Raw genomic sequence first — 23,763 nt, forward strand, 5'->3', positions numbered from 1 at the left:
CAGGTCGTTGTTGGTTGACGCAACGACTACGTCAGCGTCGCTTCAAAAATCTATCTTCCGATCTCCAGATCGATCTCTTCTCTGGTCTGTTCAGATTTGAGTTGCGTTGTCGAAGCCAGACGACTACACCTGCACTGATTGTGTGACTTGATATTCCTATGTTGGTCTTATCTAAATAAAGTAGAGGACCGTTGCTTCATAGGTTGTTGTGGCATATGCTGACCTGAGAAAATGAGTGAGGACAAGGCTGCGAAGCTGGTTGAGGAGGCGAAGAGAAAAGTAGCATCGGCGGAATCGTTTCTCGGTGGAATCTTCGGGTTAGTGCTGACATACTCATCGATACTTTCATAAAACGTAGCATTGTTGGGAAGAAGGGGGTAGTAGTTGAGCGGATGCGTTCCAATGTTGTAGTATTGTACATCCCCTTCTTCAATTCCCTCCGAACAGTCAGTTTCACCATCGATGCGATCAAAAATCGACGTATCACATGTTGAATATTAGCATGGTGATGTTCAATTTGAATTTGTGCAGCTCGTAATTATAATTATTTTGTTCTTTTGTTCGTGCCTTTATTCATGTGCCACGTAGAGGAACACAGAAGCTTGAAGATGCATCAGACATGTTTTCACGCGCTGGCAATGCCTACAAGATGGCCAAAGCTTGGGACAGTAAGTTTCCCCATGATTGGATTGGATTTATTTCTGAATGCCTGTGTGAAGCTGGTAGTCATGTTCAAGTGAAATGGTACAAGTACCGTATTTCCGGGGAAATTTTAGCTGCACTGGGGTCTAAGCACCCCCCCCCCCTTTCTGGCCCAAAATTCGTATCTTTTTTGACATTCGGAGTACAGTATACGCCGCACGTCAGTTTTTGAAATTTTGGTCATCCAAACTTGATGGGTACTAGTATCATACAATACGTTTATCAATGGTTAACACGTTGAGAAGCACGACTGATGTTCCACGAAAGTGTCTTCGTTTGTCCCTCACTCTGAACTGACAACATAGAAGCACCGTACAACTGCAAGAATGGATTTCTGTGCAGGAAACGTACTGTATAAGTACAAATTTTCGTTTGGAATTAACTTTCGCTATATTCGTTAGGGGACGTGAAATAACTAAAGTTTGTACCAAACTAGTTTTTTTTCTGAACGTTCGGGGTGACAGACCTCGACCAAAAACGAAATTTAGTACGTAACAAGCAGGCTGTTGGAGTGAAATAACGAAAGATTTCGTGAACGAAAATTTGTACTTATACAGTAGTCTAATGACACCATACATGCATATTACGTACGGCACGCTGTATCACTGGTTGATTCACGGCCAGCATTCGGAGTCTAAGCCGCAGGGGCGATTTTTTAGTTGTTTAGGCGTTTCAAAGTGGCTGCACGTGATGGAAGGATCGTACCTTTGCCGATTCATCTGTTGCCATGGGAATTTGAGCTGTGGCTGCCGGCACAGTCAACTCTCCTATACTGTGTGCTTTAGTTACTACTGCCCTGTCAATATAATTATCTATACTTGTGTTTATCAGAAAGTCCTGTGCCTCAGCCCTGTCTTTGGCTGCATTGCATTTGAAATGTCTATGGTGTGCTTGTTAACAGAGGCCGGAGCTGCATTTGTCGAAGTTGCCAACCTGCAAAACCGTCTTCAGAGCCGGCATGAATGTGCTAGCCAGCTAGTGGAAGCAGCAAACTGCTACAAGAAATGCAATGTGGAAGGTAGGTCTTCTCGGTCATAATTTGGTCCTGCATGTATTTTCTATCAAGTTGGTCTGCACTGTGTGCATATTGGGCTACCATCTTCACAGCACTAATGCCCACACTGCTATCATGTATAACAGACTTGATTAACAGTCGTCATTATTCTTGCTGAAACCGGTGTGAGGGTGGACTTCCTTGCAAATCAGGTATTTCTGTTGATGTCCACACGAAAGCCAGACCGATGTGCCTATAATAGGGATCTCAGCGCATATGCTCAACACCAACAATATGAGCTAGAATTTAGTAGAAGCTGAATACAACACTGGCATACAGAGCTGAATAGACCACTGGCATACAGAGCTGAATACAACACTGGCATACAGAGCTTGTGTATTCCCACAGAACTACTTCCTCCGCGTCATTAAAATTGTCGCTTCGCACATCGCAATATTTGAGACTTGGCTCGTCTTAGTCAGACTGTCGGAATCGCTGTTTTCTGTGTTCGAACACTGGTGCGACCCTTCCTGCGCAATGTCGACTTGTCACTGAAGCCGTGGTGGTCTCGAACTTTGTCGGAGCGCTCTTCCGCACCAAGCAAATTCATCGCGCTCCGCACTATTCCGCCCCAGAGCGCATTTCGTTTTCTGGAGTTTGTGCCCTCCCACATCGTTCGCGTGGGCATATATCAAGACTGCAAGCTCGGGTATAAGAATCCTGGTATCTTTCCTGAATACGAAATGCTGAAGTTGACGATGGCAAAAACAAAACGTAAAGCAACTTGGAAGAATGGGTATGAAAGCGGTCTCAAATTCCTAAAATGCGCTACTTGTGGCGCATGTGGCTGCGAAGGTAGCAGGTCTGAAAACACCAACAACATCAGCGAAGCGCTTGCCAAGGAAAGAAGGTGCGAAACTGCTCACCCTATCCCGCTGGAAGGTCGTTACAGTGTACTTGAAAAATGCTAGCTTGCCTTCATCGCCTGCCACCGGGAGGCTTGGATCGCTTGAAAACGAAGTTTCTTGACCTGAATTTGACCGCGCGTCTTGTTCAGCGTATTGTTGAGTGCTGAAGGGTCTGCCTCAAACTCTGATGAAGACGTCGACCTTAGCTGCAAGTGCAGAGAAGCGGGGGGGGGGGGGGGGGGGGGGCACAAACTAAAGCTTGGTCCGTCGACAATGCTCTGCCTCAATTTCTAGCTGATTTCTTTGCCCTTCGAGTGGACAAAATATATTCGAAAAATCGCTCTGGGAAGCGACAATTTTAATGACGCGGAGGAAGTAGTCGTTTTGAGGTCTGGATGGTATTCAAAACAGGCGTCTACTAGAATACAAGACAAAGTTTTGGAAGACAGTACGGTATTTGTTTTGTGTGCTGCTCTACTTTTATGTGCCAGTGTGTGTATGGCACTGCGTGTACATTTACATGTGTGTGTGTGTGTGTGTGTGTGTGTGTGTGTGTGTGTGTGTGTGTGTGTCCCATATGGTGCAGTGGTATGTGCAGCGATTTCCAATCGATAGATTGCGGGTTCGATTCCCGACGATTATGGTCACACACGTCTTTCTTCTCTTTCTCAGACTCTTCCTGACTTTTCTTTCATTCTCCTGGGTGGTTACCAACAGCCAGTGCATGCCGGAGTATGTGGTGTGATGTGTGTGCGGGAAAAAAAGGAAAATAAAGAAAAAAAATGAAAAAAAGACCAAAAAAAGGGATTCACTGACCAGAAAATGTCACTCCAAATAGCTGTATGGTGTAGACCAGGCTGAATAGTGACGGTCAATTCTTCAGCCTTGCAAGCTGTTGAATGGTGTAATCCCAGCACAAGTTGCTATGGCTTCTGCCGTAGCATTGCTATCATCGCCTCCGGCGATGGGCGTCAAAGGTCAAAGGTGTGTGTGTGTGTGTGTGTGTGTGTGTGTGTGTGTGTGTGTGTGTGTGTGTGTGTGTGTGTGTGTGTGTGTGTCCCATATGGTGCAGTGGTATGTGCAGCGATTTCCAATCGATAGATTGCGGGTTCGATTCCCGACGATTATGGTCACACACGTCTTTCTTCTCTTTCTCAGACTCTTCCTGACTTTTCTTTCATTCTCCTGGGTGGTTACCAACAGCCAGTGCATGCCGGAGTATGTGGTGTGATGTGTGTGCGGGAAAAAAGGAAAATAAAGAAAAAAAATGAAAAAAAGACCAAAAAAAGGGATTCACTGGCCAGAAAATGTCACTCCAAATAGCTGTATGGTGTAGACCAGGCTGAATAGTGACGGTCAATTCTTCAGCCTTGCAAGCTGTTGAATGGTGTAATCCCAGCACAAGTTGCTATGGCTTCTGCCGTAGCATTGCTATCATCGCCTCCGGCGATGGGCGTCAAAGGTCAAAGGTGTGTGTGTGTGTGTGTGTGTGTGTGTGTGTGTGTGTGTGTGTGTGTGTGTGTGTGTGTGTGTGTGTGTGTGTGTGTGTGTGTGTGTGTGTGTGTGTGTGTGTGTGTGTGTGTGTGTGTGTGTGTGTGTGTGTGTGTGTGTGTGTGTGTGCGTGCGTGCGTGCGTGCGTGCGTGCGTGCGTGCGTGCGTGCGTGCGTGCGTGCGTGCGTGCGTGCGTGCGTGCGTGCGTGCGTGCGTGCGTGCGTGCGTGCGTGCGTGCGTGCGTGCGTGCGTGCGTGCGTGCGTGCGTGCGTGCGTGCGTGCGCGCGCGCGCGCGCGCGCGCGCGCGCGCGTGCGTGCGTGTGTGTGTGACTCTTTGTACGTGTATATGTGTGTGGGTACGTGCTTGCTCGTATGTGTGTGTGTGTGTGTGTGTGTGTGTGCGTGTGCGCGTGTTTATTTATACGCGCGTGCGTGTGTGTATTCTTAGCATGGAGTTGCTAACCCCATTCCTTTGCTGTTTATTTTTTTATATATTGTGCAATGCAGAAGCTATCAGTTGCTTGACACGTGCAATTGAGATATTCACAGACATGGTAAGTTTGGCAAAGATCCTGTGGGTTTTTTTGTGCACTCATTGCACATGTATGATGCACAGAAACGATCTGTGTGTGTGTGTGTGTGTGTGTGTGTGTGTGTGTGTGTCTGCTCGGTTAAGTGAGGGGCGGGGCTTGACAAGTGCAGATTTAAGAGATTCAGTAACTCCATCTGCAGGCAGTACTGTTTCCATTAACTTGTGTTCTATGTAAACGATGAGGCCTGACCACTTGTTACAATTGGATAGTACTCTACTATCAACGGCTGTGTTGTTACTATTGTATCCTTGTGCAACAACCACTGCCGATCATAGGAACGCTGTATAGAAACTTACACGAAGGGAGAGAAACGTGAAACTCAGAGTTGCGACACAGCTTCCCCTCTCCCTTTTGTGTGGAAGGCTCTGCCCTATATGGGTATTGAGCACTCTTCGGACAGTGGAGCACGCTACTTGATTATGTATAGGAACTTGTTAACTTGAAAGTACCTCTGAGCTATGCCAACCATTGCATGTACTCCAGTCCTACTTTGTAGTTCTACCGGCATGTATGCCAGTCCTAGTTCTATCACCCTGATGATGTTGGTGACTGTGCTACATTGCACTTCGATGTGCATGTGCTAGTATATATATATATATATATATATATATATATATATATATATATATATATATATATATCTTGGGGCTCCCCGCGTGCTAGTTTGTACGTGAAGTGTGTGGGTTACAGTGAGGGCTGCGTCCCACCCGCCTGTGTGGATTCACAGGAAGTGTGAGTTACGAAGTCTGAAGAAAACGTTGAACGGCCTCTGCTTGGATGACGACTACACCATAGCTCAGTGGTTAGAGCATCGCTGGCTACAAGCGAGGGTCCCTGGTTCGAGTCCTGGTGGTGACGGTCAATTTTTTCTTCAGACTTTTCCCGTTTGTCTCTTTCCCTCAAAACCAGTTAATATATATATATATATATATATATATATAGAGAGAGAGAGAGAGAGGTAGGCGAACAAAATTTATATACACACAACAACAAGGTTGTAAGTTTCATAACACTAAAAGCTTTTCACCCATTTTCATCAGTAGGTACATGGGAATGAGCAAGAACGAAAACGAAGCCAGAATTTATACTGGGGGTATATATATATATATATATATATAATACGATTCTCGGAAAGGATCAAGCAGCATATCCCAGACAAGCTGTACAAGAAGCCGCCTGACAAACGTGTGGCAACAAGTGATAGCGCCATCACAAAGCATTTGCAGGCGCAACCTGAATGCATCCCGCAAGAACGCAACAGCAGCTTCAGTGTCATCACACCAGCCCGGAACAGCGCGCGCAGATTCACACTGGAGGCGCTGTACATTCGCAGTTTGAGGCCAGAGCTGTGTCGACAAAAGAAGCACATCAAGGTGCTGCGGCTGTTCAAGCTGCAACCGGACTGACAACTTTATCACGTGTTTGTTCTGGTACTGCATTCCCCTCATGTGTTGTTTCCCGCATTTTTCCACAGCTCCATACATTCTTATGGTAGTGTAGTGTGAACTTGAGGCGCGTAAGAATATTCTTGCTGATTCTCTACCCCCAGTATAAATTCTGGCTTCGTTTTCGTTCTTGCTCATTCCCATGTATCTACTGATGAAAATGGGTGAAAAGCTTTTAGTGTTATGAAACTGACAACCTTGTTGTTGTGTGTATACAAATTTTGTTCGCCTACGTCTCTATTTAAATATATATAATCCCACCAGATTTAGCGCTAAATTTGTTTATGCTTGTGGCCCTATGTGTTTATAAGCATACTGTTGGGTAGACCAGAGTATCAGTTGTCTGATGATTGCCTAGCGGCATGAAACTCAGAGTTACAACCAACCTGAACGTCCTCCGCTGAGTCTGCTATATAATATATATATGTACCTGTAGTTTGTTTTGGATTGCACTCGGCATGATTGTGTTCATAGTAATGGAAACATGTGTTCTTATCTTTTTCTGCTTCCCATGATTCTCACTGGCTTACAGGGACGGTTCAACATTGCTGCCAAGCACCATATGGCCATCGCTGAGTTGTATGAAACACAAGATGCCAACATCAAGGAGGTAACGTTTCATGGACACACCAACATGTCTTAGCTCCGACAGCTGTAGTTCCGCTCAACACAACCATCGATTTTTGATGTGTTGTAGTTGAAGTGCTGTTTGTGGAAATTACCCATACTCCTGCTGTTATTCTGTAGAGTTCTGTGCTCTTTCTTGCCAGATTTTGTTTATTGCTGACCAATGTCCTGTTCCGTTCTGGCATGTTGCCCCATGATGTATGTATGTATGTATGTGTGTATGTGTGTATGTGTGTATGATGAAAGAAAGACCCAATCAAACATGACCTGACGGCGGTGTCCATTGGCATGAATGAGTGGCTTGAAACAGCAGATGATAGGTCTGAGTGGAGAACCAGGTGTCAGGATGGAGTCTACAGTGTGGTATGCTCTCGTGTACAACCTGCCGTGAAACCACTCCTGTGTATGGTCTGCACACGCCGTTTCAGCCGTCCTCAAGACATCGCTAGACATAGTTGCACCTCCCGTCGCTCCGCAAAGGCAAAAAACAAACAGTGAAACAGCCGTTCACGTCCCGCCGGACTCGCAGGGCCTCATGCCGCGTCCCGGAGACAGCACTCCTCCAAGTCGCCCCGTTTGGGGACACATAGCCAATCGTGGCAGTGGGCGAAGGAAGGATGTGTGTATGTGTGTGTGTGTGTGTATGTGTGTATGTGTGGTGCCAGCTAGTCCGGTTGGTGGGTACACTTATGCCTGATTGTGTTGGGTCTGTTGCCAACAGGCTCGGCTGCTTGAAGGTGTATTGTTGTATCTGCCACCTTTGTTGGTTTCAGGGTTCGTATCCTTTCTATTTGAAGTATACATACCTGTTAACCATGGACTGCTTCTGGCTAGATTAACTCTTGTGTAATCAATGATGCTAGTGACGCTTAGATCAGATCCACTCTGATTTAGCCACCTACACTAGTAGCAAGTATTACCTTCACTGGGGGCAGGGGTAACTGCAGTTGGATCCCTGGACGGATACCCTGATGCCGTCAATCCTTTTTCTGCACCTTGTCCTCACCCACTTACTGAGGTGTGGTGAGCCCATAAGTGGGATCATTTTCAAGTCCACCCAGAGTTTTGGGGATTTCAGGGGGTGTCGGCCGTTGGGCGGTTCAATAGCCAGTTGAGTCATCTTTCCAAGATTCCTTTTGAGTCTCTCTCCCCTCTTCCGGGGAGACCCACGTGACCAGTTTTGGCAGTGAGCAACAAGTACAAGTATGTGTGTATGTGTGTGTATGTGTGTGTGTGTGTATGTGTGTGTGTGTGTGTGTGTGTGTTTGTGTGTGTGTGTGTGTGTGTGTGTGTGTGTGTTTGTGTGCATGTTTATGTATGTCAATGTGTGTGTGTGTGCAGGCCATTCAGCACTATGAGCAAGCAGCAGATTACTATCGCGGTGAAGAGTCAACAAGGTATGCACTTGGTTATGCCACTGTTGTGTGGGTGTGGGTGGGTGTGTGGGTGTGGACCGGCACGTGCTTCTGGGGGTGCACAAGGGGCTCGTCCACGGTCGCATCAGTCGCCGTAGATGCAGCCGACACGTCGGCGCCCTGGTCGAACGTCACGCGCACTAACTCCTTCTCAGCGTACTGGAGGTTAACACCTCCACACTCGGCAATGAGGTCATGCCCGATGATCATGCCGGTGTTGACGGACGACAGGTCATTCACCACCAGCAAGCGAGCTGCCACCTCATCAAGCCGCACGGCGCCGTCCTGCCGTGATACGCGCAGCGTAACGCTGCTGGCGATCTCCAGGGGGCTTCCGTCAACCGTGAGCACTTTGTCACTGGAGGGAGACACAGACAGGTGCATGTCCTCGACCAGCCGGCGGGTGACCAAGCTGCGTGACGAACACGTATCAACTGCCGCCTTGATCCGGCGCCAGTCCGCTCCCTCCGTAGCACACCCGTCCACGTGAATTCGAGGCACATTCCCTCCCGCAGGCATGCAGAGGCACCGCTCGCTGTTGCTTACAGCCGGCGCAGCCGCAGCTGTCTGCGCTTTGGACCGCTCGTAATCCCTCAGCACCCGACAATCCTTGACGTCGTGTCCTGCAACGTCGCAGAAATGGCACGTCACCCTGGATCGTGACTCAGGACGCAGGCGTCGCTCGGGACAGTCGCGCGCAAAGTGACCCGTCTGGCGACACTCGTAACACAACACAGACCGTGGAGCACGGCTGTGGCCTGCGCCACCCTGGCCGCGATAACCACCAGCACTGTCCACGCTATGCTGGGCAGTTGCACTGACAGCTGCCACGTCGCGGTGCGGTTGGAAGGCCTGCTCAGCACTGCGGAGATCGCGGACGAATGTCACGCAACTCATGATCGTGGCTTTTCCGCTCATGCGTAGCTCCTTCGCGTACCAGCGTGGCAGTCCAGCGTGGCAGTCCAGCGTAGAATTGCTCGATGAGGATACAGCTCGTCCCATCCGCAGCCACCGCCTGACCAGACAAAGTCAGGAGACGTTTCAAATCCGCCACGTAGTTATCCACGGACTCCTCCTCGCTCAGTGTCCGTGACGTGAATTTGGAATACGCATCGGCAGGCGTGACGCCGAACGCCGCCTTCAACTGAGCTTTCACCTTATCAGGATCCTTACGATCCGCTGTCGGCATCTCGTCCCACACAGTGTAGGCCTCGCCATCCAAAAACAACGGCAGATTATCCATCTGCTTCGCGCCAGTGCCCCACGTTTGCAGGGCCGCCGTTACCATAAATTTGGACCAAAAAGCCTCGAAATCGTCCCTTTTCCCTCTGTAGGGGCTTTTCCCTCTGTAGGAGTGTATGAACGAGTCTAACCTCAGGTTCGACATCTCGCTCCACTCGATCCCGGGTTTCGGCACCACGTTGTAAAGGAATAGTGCGCTCCGCACACAGCAAGCACTCCAGTCAGATCGTTGACATATTGGTTCAATGTATGTAGAGCAAGACGAAAAAGACCAGGAAAAAGACAACCACAGGAACCTAAATGCAAGTCAGGAAGCCAACAGTAGTACGCACGAGTCTGCGCATATGCATCTCTACAGCGTACGCATGCACGATATGGCATAAGTCCGGCTGAAAAAGAGCGAGGCCCGTGGCGTCGCGGATGCACAGCCACGCGGCTCAAATAAATGTGGAAACACGCAAAAATCACAGATAAACAAATACAAAGAAACGCAGTCTTTGAACAGAATAAATGAAGCCAGACACAAGAGAACAGAATAGAAAAGAAGTCATATCGCTACAAACGGATTAGATATCAACATGCCACAGTTCCATGATCCCAACAATTCGATATTACTATGTGGGACTCAAGAATACAGGTAAGTAAGTTGCGCTGTGCAAACATCTCCAAGTATAAATAACTAATAGTATTATGTTACCACAACGTCAATTTCCTTTCAGTGTGTGTGTGTGTGTGTGTGTGTGTGTGTGTGTGTGTGTGTGTGTGTGTGTGTGTGTGTGTGTGTGTGTGTGTGTGTGTGCTTTGGTGCTGGATCAGCACCATCGGGAATAGCTGTGGCTCCTGCTGCAGCTGCGGTTCTTGCGCTGTTCCTGCCGTGGCTGTTGTTGCTCCTGATGCCGTCGCTGCTGCTGCCCGACCCGTTGCCTTTCTATTTTGACAAGGCTGCTGCAGCAGAATACATGAAAACAAGTAGGAGGGCACTAACTTAGACACGAAAATCAGGAATTCCAGCCATGGAATATTTTTCTCCGAAACAAATGAAATCTCGGATGTTGAGCCGATAGTGATAATTATGTAAAGAGAGAAGGACCTACTGTAAGCCATGTTATTATAACGAGTCGCAAATTTAACGATTGTCCAAAATTCATAGGTTAACGAGAAGATATGTTAACGATCTTGCAGTATTCTGCCATATCCACACACAGCATATATGAAGCAGTACGGCCTCAACGGATCTTATTATAACGAAGAAATGTCATCCGTTAAAACGTTAGATTTGCTTCCTCGTTATATATACATGTCTTACAGTACTGCATAACACGTTATTTTCGGTGTCATTTTAATTTCGGTAATTTCGGTAGAGAATTCAGGCACCTAAATTTGGATTACACCTAAAAGGCACTAGAGTATGTGCTGTATGTGAAGGGTAAGCTGGTCACCTAATTCTACATTACACCTGAAACCTGGCATGTCCCTGGTACCGAAATTTAAATTCACCTAAAATTACATATACAGTATACGTTACTAGTTATGACTAACAGTCCACCGAGGTAACGAGATAATGTACAGTCGTAGATGTGTTGGAACTAGGTGCCAGGTCGTCTAATGTCTCAATATCCTTGTCAGTTTTGTGCCTTGTCGTCGCACTATCTGACTGTATATTATCTCATTACCTTGGTGTACTGTTAGTCATAAACTAGTAACTTATAGGTCCTTTTCTCTTTACAAATGAAATCTGTCATACTTAAAATGTACTCTCTCTTTCTGGTTCTCTCTCTCCCCCTCCTTTACTCTCTTCTGTGTGTGTGTGTGTGTGTGTGTGTGTGCGTGTGTGTGTGTGTGTGTGTGTGTGTGCATATGCGTGTGCGTGTTTCTGATCACAGTTCTGCAAACAAGTGTTTACTGAAGGTAGCTCACTTCTGTGCACAGCTGGAGCAGTATGAACAGGCAATTGAAATCTATGAGCAGGTGAGATAGGTTTAAAAACCTACCCATGCAAAATGCAGTTACAGTCAACATTGCGAAGAACGACCCTCGATGGTGCACGAGAAAAGTGCCGTTCGCGAGTTGTCATTGTTCATGAGGTTACAGTATGCAGACGAGTGGTCACTAGGTCTGCCGATGGTGTCGTTATTTGGAAGTTGTTGTACCCGGGGGTCGTTGTTCTCGAGACTGGCTGTACTGCAAAAGAAATTTGACCGCGTGAATAGAGCAGAGCCACGGTGCATAGCCTAGTGTTTGTATGATGTCGTGTCAGCAGCATGACCCTGTGTTTTTGAGATTTTGTATTATCGTTGTTTGCTGCCTTGGTGTATTGTCGGTGTAATGGCGTGTGTAATGACTGTGGTACGGATGGTTACTTTCTATCGGATTTGTCAGCTCTGATTTGTTGACTCTATCATGTTCTACCAAGAGTCCATAACCCAAGAGTATGCAACTGTGATTATGGGTGCATGCGTGGCGCGCTGCCTTCATTACGTAACTTGCCTTCAGCACGCTGTGAAAGCATGCATTCAAACTCTCAATTTCTCGCACGAGCCCATCCGTTTTTGCTCGATTCGTTCCAGTACCTACACAATCTCTGAATTCTGGCGCGTGAACTCCAGTTCCGTACGAAAGTTCATTTCAAACTAGAGGGAAAGTGCGGTGTTTGATTTTCCGCAGTGCGCGGACTGCAGCTGAATGATGTAATGAAGGCAGCGCACCGCGCGGTTGGCCCATAGAAAAGAGATCACAGTTGCATACTCTTGGGTTATGGACTCTTGGTTCTACCTGTCTTGTTTCTTCAATCACTCTTGATTCCCTGTTCACTAGTTGGCATCCCAGTTTTGTTTCAATGCATTCAATTCAAGTACGAGTACAGTGTATCTGTTCTTTGTTTTCTATCTTTCTGCACTGCAATGCTGTAGTGTGCAACGACAGCATTAGACAACACTCTGCTGAAATGGTCTGCCAAGGACTACCTCTTCAAGGCGTCCATCCTGAATATGTGTGTGGATCCACTGCGTGGAGCGGTAAGTTTTTAGAAACTTCGCCGGGCCTCTTACAGCAAATGTCACTTATGTCACTTGCTGCAAGGCTTGGCCTGCCTGGCAGGGAAGCACTACACCGCTGTATGAATCAGCTACGAGCTGAATTGTCCCAGCCCAACATGGTGTCACTGTGTCCTTTTGGCCCCAGGCCATTGTGAGGATATTGGCCTCAATTCTCATACGTACCTGTACGTCATTGTATGGAACTCACCTACACTGGTGCCCTGTAAAGTCACCTACCCTGGTGCCCTGTAAACACTTTAAATGCATTGTTCACCAGGCACAGTAGCATTCTGTTGTAGGGATGAAGAAATCTCCTAATCGAAACTACTTGTGCTCGGCCCATGCACGTGTACTCATGATTATGAGCATTGATCTGTGTACTTAAAAACACAGCATCAGTGTCTCCTGTGGCAAGATCGAATCTTATTGCCGTTATTGGACACACCTGTGGATTCCAGTTGATGTGCACTCTATGAGGCTTGCGCTCGGTGAACAAGATTTTATGTACTCTGTGTGTGTGTGGGTGTGTGTGCATGTGTATGTGTGGATATGTGGATGTGTGTATTTTGCAAATGTCCTGGACTGATCAGGGAGCACTAGATAAGTACCAGGGCCTCTATCCAGCCTTCAATGATTCACGAGAGGGCAAGTTTGTCCAGGTAAGCTTGAACAAGTGCCCACCTACAAGCACGTAGTATGGTGTAAACGTTTCTAGCATGATGATATATGACATTCAGTCTGCTTACAAGTTGTAGCACAGAATTGCTGGCAAGTCATGATTTGCTCTTCTTTTCTGCGGCACGACCAGTGCCGTCTTCAGTATTGCTGTGTGCAAGAACTAATAGCTCCACTGCAGCAGCCAGTTAGGCTTATAGAAACCAGCTCTCAGCAATCACAGCAAGTAGTCATGTCTCTTCGCTGCCGTGAGTGCGATTAGTGTGAGAGGTTCTTCTCTTGTGTTCATAGCTCTCTGTCCTTGTCGTGTACTTTCACCAGACATTACTTTCAGCTCATGAAGAACAGGATGTTGAGGCCTTCACAGCTGCAGTAAGTGGCTGTTTATGATCATGTGACCAAAGTACCCCCCCCCCCCCCCCCGCAGGTACATATTGCTACTTACAGTTAAATCAAAAAACTTGCACCACTTCCGAAGACAAAACACAATGTTAGGCCCACATCTATTCCGAATGAAAAAGTTGACCTACATCTATTCCAAACAAAGCTCTGACCCATCTATGCATAGAATTTGGAACTTGGGTGTTCGTAATACTCAGTAACTGATTTCTTAGAAATAATACGCATTCTATGTGCCAGGCGTCCCAATTAACTAGGGGTGAAACAATTATACCGAATACTCGAGTACTCGCTCGGTTTTTTCAAAAATAATCGTACTCGGAATAAATCAGAGTACTCGTTCTTACATGGTACATGCATTTTCCACAGAAATCTGTAGTTTCAGTGCAGCAGTCGGCAGTTATTGATGTGCAGACCATGTGGTGAACATTTGTTCACGAGTAGAGAGAGCCCAAATGACCCACCAACCAATAATTCAATATACCCGAGTAAAATGACTGCCACTCGGTTCAATCAGGGTTGTATCATGTGATTTTAAGGCCCTCGGTGTGCAATTTTTAGGAGATGAAGAATACTCGAATACTTGAATATTCGATCGGAGAAAATCAGAGTACGAGTACTCGAACTCGGGATCTCAGTGCCAACTTTCACCCCTACAATTAACTGTGGGTTGCAGCATGGCTGGAAAAATCCTTCGGCTCCCAAGCAGGACTTGAACCTGGTACCCTCTGTTTCTCGATCATGGTCTTAGACCATCCCACTATGCCTGCCTGCCTATGGATGCAATGAATGGGATTTTGGTCTTTGACCACTTTGTGGTGGGTCTGATCTACTCACCTCCCACCACTTAGGAGTTGCATCTGCGCCTTGATCCTAGAGGGTGGTGAACCGTGAAATTTTAAATTTTTATGAGAAAACTGCAACGCTCGTCCGCGCGAAGTCCCAAAGAAAACTTTCAAACATATCTGGCCGAATTTTCTTTGAATTTTTACGTCCCTCCCTATTGGCAACAGCTGGACCAGGAGGAAGTCGGCTTGGTGTTTTGTTTCTGTGTGCCACTGTGGCTCACTGTTGAAGACGTTCACGTGGCCATGGCCTCCTGGTGTTTGGCAGGCAGAGAACGATATGGCCATGTACCGGGTGAAATGCTCTACAAGCGTTGTGTGTGTGTGGAGGCTTTTTCAGTACGGTGTGGGCTACACTGGCTTGTATGCTCTGTATGTGGAGGATAGACCCTTAGCATACAGATGGTCTGCGGCATCGCACTCAAGTGACCCACATGTCGTGGAGAGCTGATGGAGAATATCTGTGCACGGCGTGTATACGAAAACAATGAATTGCTGGCTTTGCAGGCCTCAGGGGCAGCACTGGCGCTTTTCTTGTTGGCTAAAGCTAGAGAAGGGCACCTAGGAAGTCCCTCTGCATCCACACAAGTGTTGGATATAAGTTCATGCCAATCCAGGTTTTCTTCCACCCTTTCGCATCTGTGTAGGTGAAAACCACACATGTTATCCACCAATTCGAACATTTTCACAGGATCTCAAGGGCAGGGCTGCGGGCCGTCCATATGCAAAGAGTGTATGCAGTACTGTGTACCACAGGGTTATGCATTCCGTGTGTGTGTGTGTGTACAAGTTGATATGGCTTATGCCGTGGCATTGCTATCATCGCCTCTGGCGATGGGCGTCAAAGGTCAAGGTGTGTGTGGAAGCCATAATGCAATGCTGTCTGCACTGCGCGTGAGTGGAGGCTATGCTGTACCGTGTGAGTGGAGGCTATGCTGTACCGTGTGCGCCACCGTCCTTAGAAAGCATGCCACTTGTATTCTCTTCAGATTTGTGAGCGTGTTTGCCTGTGCCTGGGTGCATTGTAGTCATATTCGCTGTTGCTGCTACCGTTTCTGCTGCTGTGCAGGTGAAAGAGTATGACTCGATCAGCCGTCTCGACCCCTGGCTCACCAGTATGCTGCTGCGTGTAAAGCGATCTTTCTTGGATGGCGAGCCAGACCTGAAGTAAATCGCATTATTTACTTTTAAGCTGTGTATAGGTGAACTATGTTAGTGGTACATTGTACATGTGTACTTAGCTATTTTTGTCTTGTTGTCTCAGGTGTGTTGCTCATTTGGTGCCAGCCCAGAATCCTTGCTAATTCTTTTATATTTCATGCACGCTTGTGCTGTTTGACGATTAGCTTGCATCTGGCACTCCTATTTTTTATATTACGCACAATCCCCTCGCTACTGTTGACAACTACTGTGCCTATCATATCGTATTTTTTCTGCGTGCTCTGTTTTCTTCAAGTCAAGTGCTTGACAAAGTGTGCTTTTGCATTTGCGTCTGTGTAGGTAGGTTTACAAGAGACGCGTTCTTTGGATGATAATCATGAAATTTTACTAGTGCTTCGAAGTAAATCTTGTGCAAGATGCTACAATCATGACTGTTTGCACATGTTGTGAAGACTCAAGAGCCAGTAAAGGGTTTGTGTACTCTTGATCAGGCGTCCGACGTTTATACTCAAAGTTTCAAAGTAGTTATGATTGCAAGCGAATGTTTCGAATATTCACGCTGTTGCCATAGTTACGTGCACTGCTTACACTCAAATCTCTGCGACGGGAATTCCAAGCGGAGCAGAAGGCTTTAGCACACTGCCTTTTATGGGAATAGAATTCTCGTTATCGGTGGACGAGGAGTTTCAAGTATGGTGTCTTGATGGGCCTTTATCTGTCTCCGCGGCAATTTGCGAAAAGTCTCGAAAACTTGCGGTAGAAAGCAACAAAAAATGCGGCGAAAAGTGCGGAATTCGCGGAATTATTTCCAGAAAGTACGGATTAGGGCCAAATCATGAAATCTGTTGCATCCGTAGAATCGCGATTTGCGCAGTAGATCTACTCGGGAGTACAGTCAACTTCGCTTATAACGACACTCGGCGGGGCATCGCATGGAAATTCTGTCCTTATTCGCGAATTGTCGTTATATCCGCAGTCGTTATTAGCGGAGTTGACTGTAGTACGAGTCGTACTAAAAACAACATGATCATGGAAAGCACCGTGTGAAAAGTGCAGAAATATGTTTGTTTTTTTTTAGTTCAGAAAACGACAACAATGCGGGGAAATAGCGGATTTAGCAGAAAATCGCGAAATTGGTAGCATCCATGGAATCGCGATTTCCTGGAGGGACAGATAAACTACATGGAAAAATAACAATCGACACATGTACGATGACCGATTGATATAACGTTGGTCATGGCGCATTGCAGCTTTATTTATGGTGTGCACCTACATGTACAACTATAATTATAGGGCTAGACTACATTACTCGCAAAAAAATCCGGCCAGTGCTGCACATAGTAGTCGACAACGATACATGCAGCATTGGCCGTTTTTTGGCAAATATTGTAGTAGTGGGATGCAGTATAGCCCCATTGCTCATTATTCGCAATAGGGTCAGCATTGTTCTAGCCAGGGGGGGGGGGGGCACAGTACACTGCTCCCCCCCCCCCCCCCCCACTGACGGTGCACCACCCTAACGTTACTCGTGTTTTTCAGATGACACAGCGAAAATGTGGCCACAAATCGATCGTTCCGGGTGCTCTGTGCACCCGTATGTCTTATTTTTTTTTGTGACAAGGCAATAGTGGAACATAGAAAAATGGGTGAACTGTTTGTTTCCCCTACCCCCGACCCCCCCCCCCCTACAATTTTTCCTAGCACGGGGAACCCAGGTCAGTCCTCAACTCCAGACTCGGACTACAATCAGCATTATGCAACTACATAATTATAGTGTTCGTTGCCCTAGACAAGAAGCCCAGGACTTACGTACGCACACAGTGCATGTGTTCTGGCCTGGGAGCGCTCTCTGCACTATAATATGTATATACTGCACTGGCTGATAGTAACACCAGTTACAGGCTTCAAGCTACACGACTGCACTGGCAGTGATGTTCCCAACTACTTCAATATCCCTGGCACGCGACACTGCCTGGGTCGAATGGATTTTACTGGGCAGCACTGTAGACTCCGTGTTTCATCCCGGCCAAATATGATGTGGCTCAATCATCATTGCCATGGTACAGTACAGGGGCAGCAGTGAAATGTACAAATGTACTGAAAAGAGTCAGTCGCGAGAAGGGGATACCGCATTCGATCATTGGGAAGTCTCTAAGACTAATCCATCTGAAAATATATTCTGATATTCTGATTATTCTGAAGAAATAATACCGGATGATCTCATACTTATAATAGGCAGCACTCAAATGAATAGTGAATACATGTACTGGTAAATGGGGAAATGAAAGTACAGTATGTAGTGGTAATTCAAGGCAGTGTCGGAACTGGCAGCACTGCTTTAGTAGGGAGTGTTGATTGCAAAGACAAGTGGACAAGGCTAATGCAGTCACACTGTCACACTGCATACACATAGAAACGTTGCTGCCAAGGCCGTGCACATACGTAGAGACTGCGACATGATACTGACTTGCGGTTGAGAAACCTCAACAGCACATCATTATGCCGCCGTGCATATTCTATTGGACAAACAGAAGCACAATACAAAGCTGTGGATAAAATAAGGAAAGAAGGCCACTCAATACCGCATGTGTTCTCAGTGACTTCTCGCATGAGCCAATTTTATCCCCGGTGGGTAGCGAATTGGTGCATCAGCTAGATCCTCGTCACGATGATGCTTGGAATGGGCAGTGTCAAAAGATGACGGTCTCCGAGAAGTGACTGGTACGTCCTGGTGGTGGCGCTGCTGCTGCTGTGACAACTGTGAAGGCTGATTCCGGCTGAACTGATCAATGGCATACCCATGGCTATGGTGTGACTGTTTGTGTTGCAATCTCTGAGAATGGGGCTCGGACTGGTCAGTATGAAAGTCGACTTGATCTTTATCATGTGTTTTAGCCAATGCACTACGCGGTGACTGATCAAGGCTAAGGGACGCCAAGTCACTTGCTGGCCTGACAAATTGAGAATGATATGAATTACCTACACCAGAGTCCATGATTCCAGAATTCGGAAACACTCGCTTCACTGCCGGTGCCTGGTACATATGTGGTGGGTTGTGAGCCAGGCCGGACAGTGATTCATCAATCAAACGAATACCGTATTCAGCCACCGCCCTGGACGGATAACCACGAGACAAATAATCGCTAGCGCTGAGCGACTGAACCAGTGGAGTGCTTTCGTCACGTTGTTGTACGTGCAAGTGTTGCTGGCTTCCTGATTTACGCCTGTTCAGCTGTCTTGTAGCGGGGTATGGTGTGCTGAGGTTGGAATTGCTCTGCTTCAGCTGTGCTGTCGTCTCGTCCATGTCCGCACATAACTTTTCAACACCAAAAAGAATCTTCGTCACTGAAAGAGACTCCTCCTTCGTTGGAGGGCGTGTCTGTGTACCCTTGGCCTCTGTCAGAACTGGTTCAGGTACTGAAGTATACTGGTGCGGTGCCTGATCAACTTCCAGGATAGACGTTGGCTCTTTCTGTTTCCTTACTTCTTGCATTAATTTGCTGCTTACCTCCAGCAAAGCACGATATCGCTTCTGGATCTGCTGCGACTCTTGGCGAGCTGCAAACAATTTGTCTCGCACATCTTCTTCTCGTTCCTTATGAAGAGCGATAGCTTGTTGATACTGCTCACAGGCCCGTACAGTGTCCTCTTTCTCGGCTAAGAGATGCTCAATTTCTTGCACCTGCTCTCTACACTTCTCTTGCAGTCGATGTTCAAGCTCAGCAGCTGATTGCCGCAGCTCCTTGGCCTGCATCTCCAGTTTCATCACAAGCTCCTTATTCGAGGCCTTCAATGCAGACAATTGTACATTTAGATCAGTGTTCATATCCTTTGAATCAACTAGCTCCCCCTCCAATGTTGATATAATTGCGGGAAGCTCATCGTGTGGCACTTGGATCATGGTTTTGGAGTCGGCTAGCTGCTTCTTTACGGCTTCATTTGATTGTTCAGTAGAAGTCATGACCGGGTCTTGCACTGTTGAGGTTCTCCGAGATGTTGATCTGGGCTCATGAAGACTTTGTGTCTGGACGGTGCCATTTGAATCAAAGTCAGGTAGGTGCACACCAATATTCTCATCTCCTTGCTGTAAAAATTGATGTAACTGAGTCTCTAGTTCCATGTTTACCTGAGTAGACATACACAGCTGATCTTCCTTTTCCTGAATGACAGTGGTTAGTTTTGCCATCTCGGTCTCCATTGCACAACGCTGCAAGCCGATTGCAAGTCATACGACATAATGCACACACATACATACACACACACACACACACACACACACACGCACGCACGCGCGCGCGCACACACACACACATACACATGCTTTTAATTAAGCATATACAAACACTTGTACTTGCTCACTGCCAAAACTGATTACGTGGGTCTCCCCGGGAGAGGGGAAAAAGACTCAAAAGGAATATAGGAAAGATGACTCAATTGGCTATTGAACCACCTAACGGTCGACATCCCCTGAAATCCCCAAACTCTGGGTGGACTTGGAAATGATCCCACTTATGGGCTCAACACACCTCAGTAAGCGGGTGAGGACAAGGTGCAGAAAAAGGATTGACGGCATCTGGGTATCTTTCCCGGGATCCAACTGCAGTTACGGTGAAGGTAATACATGTAGCAAGAGTCCATAAACAAGAGTATGCAACTGTGATCTCTTTTCTATGGGCCAGATGCGCGGCGCGCTGCCTTCATTACATCATTCAGCTGCAGTCCGCGCACTGCGGAAAATCAAACACCGCACTTTCCCTCTGGTTTGAAATGAACTTTCGTACGGAACTGGAGTTCACGCGCCAGAATTCAGAGATTGTGTAGGTACTGGAACGAATCGAGCAAAAACGGATGGGCTCGTACGAGAAATTGTGAGTTTGAATGCATGCTTTCAGAGCGTGATGAAGGCAAGTTACGTAATGAAGGCAGCGCGCCGCACACTGGGCCATAACCACAGTTGCATACTCTTGTTTATGCACTCTTGGTAATAGCAGTAACTTGCTACAAGTGCGGGTGGCTAAACCAGTCACTGTGTGGATCTCATATAAACTACTACTTATTAAAGGGGAAGTTAAAAATTAAAATTTCACCAGTTGTAGTCTTCGGGGTGCTGAGTCGAATGGTCTTGGTCCGAGAAAGCTGAGACGCTCCCTTCCTACTTGAATCCCAATCGAACTCGCGCACTTCCACCGAAACTGGGTGACTGCGCCCTACTAGATGGGGATTTGTATGCAAAATGTCACTAAAAGCGCCATTTCGTTCTTATAAAGGCACAGATGACCGCGATTGGCCCATATGTTGTAGTCTTTTGGACGCTGAGTCGACTGGTTTTGGTCCGAAAAGGCTGCGATGCAGCGTTCCTCCTTTATTCCCAATCGAACATGGTTGAACAAGCGGTCACGTGCTCCTGCGTACACCAGTCACCTGGTCACCGTGCCTGCAGGGTACCACTTACTAGCCTGTTTGACCTTTTTTGGGTGCAGTCCTGTCACTCGAGTTGAACCTTGGTGTGAAAGTTGTCGCCTGCTGGCGTGGTGACCAGGTGATTTGGGCACCCAGGAGCACGTGACCACTTGTTCAACCATGTTCGATTGGGAATAAAGGAGGAACGCTGCATCGCAGCCTTTTCGGACCAAAACCAGTCGACTCAGCGTCCACAAGACTACAACATATGGGCCAATCGCGGTCATCCGTGCTTTTATAAGAACGAAATGGCGCTTTTAGTGACATTTTGCATACAAATCCCCATCTAGTAGGGCGCAGTCACCCAGTTTCGGTGGAAGTGCGCGAGTTCGATTGGGATTCAAGTAGGAAGGGAGCGTCTCAGCTTTCTCGGACCAAGACCATTCGACTCAGCACCCCGACGACTACAGCTGGTGAAATTTTGATTTTTGCTTTTTTGCCTTAACTTCCCCTTTAAAACTAGCACTGTTGATTACTACAACATATGGTTCCACGTCCGCAGCTGCGGATATCCGCATTGGATGCTACATGCATACTATCATCCGGGCACTAAAGCCGGGCCCAAACCAAATACATGTATGTGAAAGAAACATGGTCAATGATGATAGACTGCTATTGTGGTACTTACTGCTTCTACTGCCTTCGAAGATTTGCAGTTGGCCATATCCAAATCTCCCTGCAATTGCAGCACATTGTCTTTTAGGTCCCTTACCACATTATCTGTTTTGAGTGCTTGCTCCAATAGCACAATTATGCATGTGCTTGTTGATTGAAGTAGAGAAACAAGAACATCGGTTGTGGATGCCACCGGATCCTGAATTATAAAGCAGTTCAACGCACACAGACGCAGACATGCACGTACACACCCACACACACACACACACACGCGCGTGCACACACACACACACGCGTGCACACACACACACACACGCGTGCACACATACACGCACACACACGCACTCATTTAAGCCGCTGCGTGAGTCTGTGCTAGCTCCGGCGTGCTAAGTCGTTGTATTCAACGTGTTCAATAGTTGTGTGTGTTGTATTTGAAGAGTGTTGTATTCTTCTACTTCAATTCACTCGGGGCACAGCAATACCGCCTTCTCACTGGAGAGACGAATCTCCCTCTACTCAGTGTAGTCAATCTTGACAGCAAAGCTCGCGCGTAATAACAGATACAGTTATGAGTAACGGTCCGGTGGACGTAAAGAAGTGCACACTTGGATACAAGCACATACATGTGTATCTCAACCTTGATTTGAATAATAATCAGTATAATTTTTCCGCGGCATAATTTATACGTACTAAATCTCGTACAACGTTGCAATCCACCGGTGCACATGTCCTAGATACGGTCATGATTACCAGATTACGTAGATCATGGAAGGTACTGCATCGTTACTACGTAGCACAAGCAATGAAAATAATTAGTGGCGTGCATGGGTAGTCGGGTACCCGTGCTACCCGTGAGGACCTCGGGTAGACGGGTACAAAATAGTACCCGAAAACCCGAAGTCGCAGATGACATCACGTATACAAATTCATGTACATGTATTACTCCGCATGTCTACCCAGTGTGTAAGGGAAGGGGTGCATTGTGGTGTTACCATGGAAACATTACCGATCCCGAACCATAACTCAGCCCTAAAAAATTAATACCGGTAATCACCAGTGAAATACGATCATGCAGGGCTCAAGTAACTACTTTAGTTTGGTGGTAGTTTGATCTCTGAACCTACATCGCTACAGCGGGCATCAGCCTTTCCAACAGATCATACAGCTCGAACAAGCGCCGCTGGAGCGCTGAAGTAACTTAGTTGTAGTCAGGGAGTCGTAAATACCCGGTATTTTACGACTCCCTGGTTGTAGTGCTGCGTGATTGCGTAATTAGTTATTTCCTTTCTTTCTTACCTGTCGCTGTCCATTATTTGCCAGGTTCTCGGTAGAGCTCGAAGACAAGTGCAGCAGCTGGGCTTCTATCCAGGTCCTAGCGAGCTGCGGTACCGTGCTACCAGCTTTCTCCAGCGCTTCCAAACTCTGCTGTACGGAGTCCCTGACATCGCAAGCGTCTGATCCCATTCTGCTGAGTCGCTAACTCTGTGAGATGCAGGAGCGATCCGGTTAGTCTTTCGAGTTTGTCGCCCGTGCTAGCTAACTGATTACTTATCTCTGCCTGTGCTAGCTAACCCAACAACCAGTCTGAGCACTGTAGTCCAATCGAAACAGAAATATGTTCTAGAATGTACTGGTAGCAGTTTTCACACCATGGAAGATCTTCTGTTGGTAGACCTACACCACCCGCGCGGTGCGCGCTAGCTACTAGAAAAGTAGTACTAGAAGATCTACTAGACACTAGACGTAGACTGCACTGTACGAGTAGTACTAGTAGCTGTCAAAGAAGAAAACCATACACATCTACGACAAGACTCAAAACAACAAGGGCTGCACTCCGGACCGTGGCGTGAGTCACGACTCGAGTAGGTCTACTCGATCGAGCAAGCAAAACTCACGCCGTGTTGACTGGGCGATGCGCATGCATGGATCCGAGTTACCCAGCCAGTCCAACTCCAAGTCTTTACTCTTGACTGCATGCACGCCTCAGTCGTAGCATTAGTACTAATACTAGTACTAGTAGCCATTACCTGCACCAGGCATAGGTGCTAGTATAGGCATACCATAAATCACTGCACTTAGCTTTTGCAGTGCTGTGTGACTGTACAGCTGTAGTGTCACATGCGCGGTAAACGCACATGTCACGCTGCATACCAGCA

General features: G+C 47.2%; 2 protein-coding genes across 2 annotated transcripts; one reads left to right on the forward strand and one right to left on the reverse strand.

The window, feature by feature from the left end:
- The first annotated feature begins 113 nt into the window (after positions 1–113).
- Positions 114–15,960, forward strand: LOC135805740 (alpha-soluble NSF attachment protein-like). The gene is made up of 11 exons (XM_065319828.1): positions 114–317; positions 589–668; positions 1,604–1,720; positions 4,603–4,649; positions 6,666–6,743; positions 8,102–8,157; positions 11,301–11,385; positions 12,327–12,431; positions 13,043–13,111; positions 13,449–13,499; positions 15,441–15,960. The coding sequence occupies exons 1-11, from the start codon at positions 232–234 to the stop codon at positions 15,540–15,542; spliced, it is 876 nt and encodes a 291-aa protein (XP_065175900.1). The 5' UTR covers positions 114–231; the 3' UTR covers positions 15,543–15,960.
- Positions 15,961–17,547: 1,587 nt separating this feature from the next.
- Positions 17,548–23,323, reverse strand: LOC135805739 (uncharacterized). Its single transcript, XM_065319827.1, has 3 exons — positions 22,904–23,323; positions 21,621–21,806; positions 17,548–19,739 (listed from the first exon to the last, which is right to left on the reverse strand). The coding sequence occupies exons 1-3, from the start codon at positions 23,069–23,071 to the stop codon at positions 18,126–18,128; spliced, it is 1,968 nt and encodes a 655-aa protein (XP_065175899.1). The 5' UTR covers positions 23,072–23,323; the 3' UTR covers positions 17,548–18,125.
- Positions 23,324–23,763: the final 440 nt, after the last annotated feature.

The sequence above is a fragment of the Sycon ciliatum genome, chromosome 1, assembly GCF_964019385.1.
Source record: "Sycon ciliatum chromosome 1, ocSycCili1.1, whole genome shotgun sequence".
Lineage (NCBI taxonomy): Eukaryota > Metazoa > Porifera > Calcarea > Leucosolenida > Sycettidae > Sycon > Sycon ciliatum.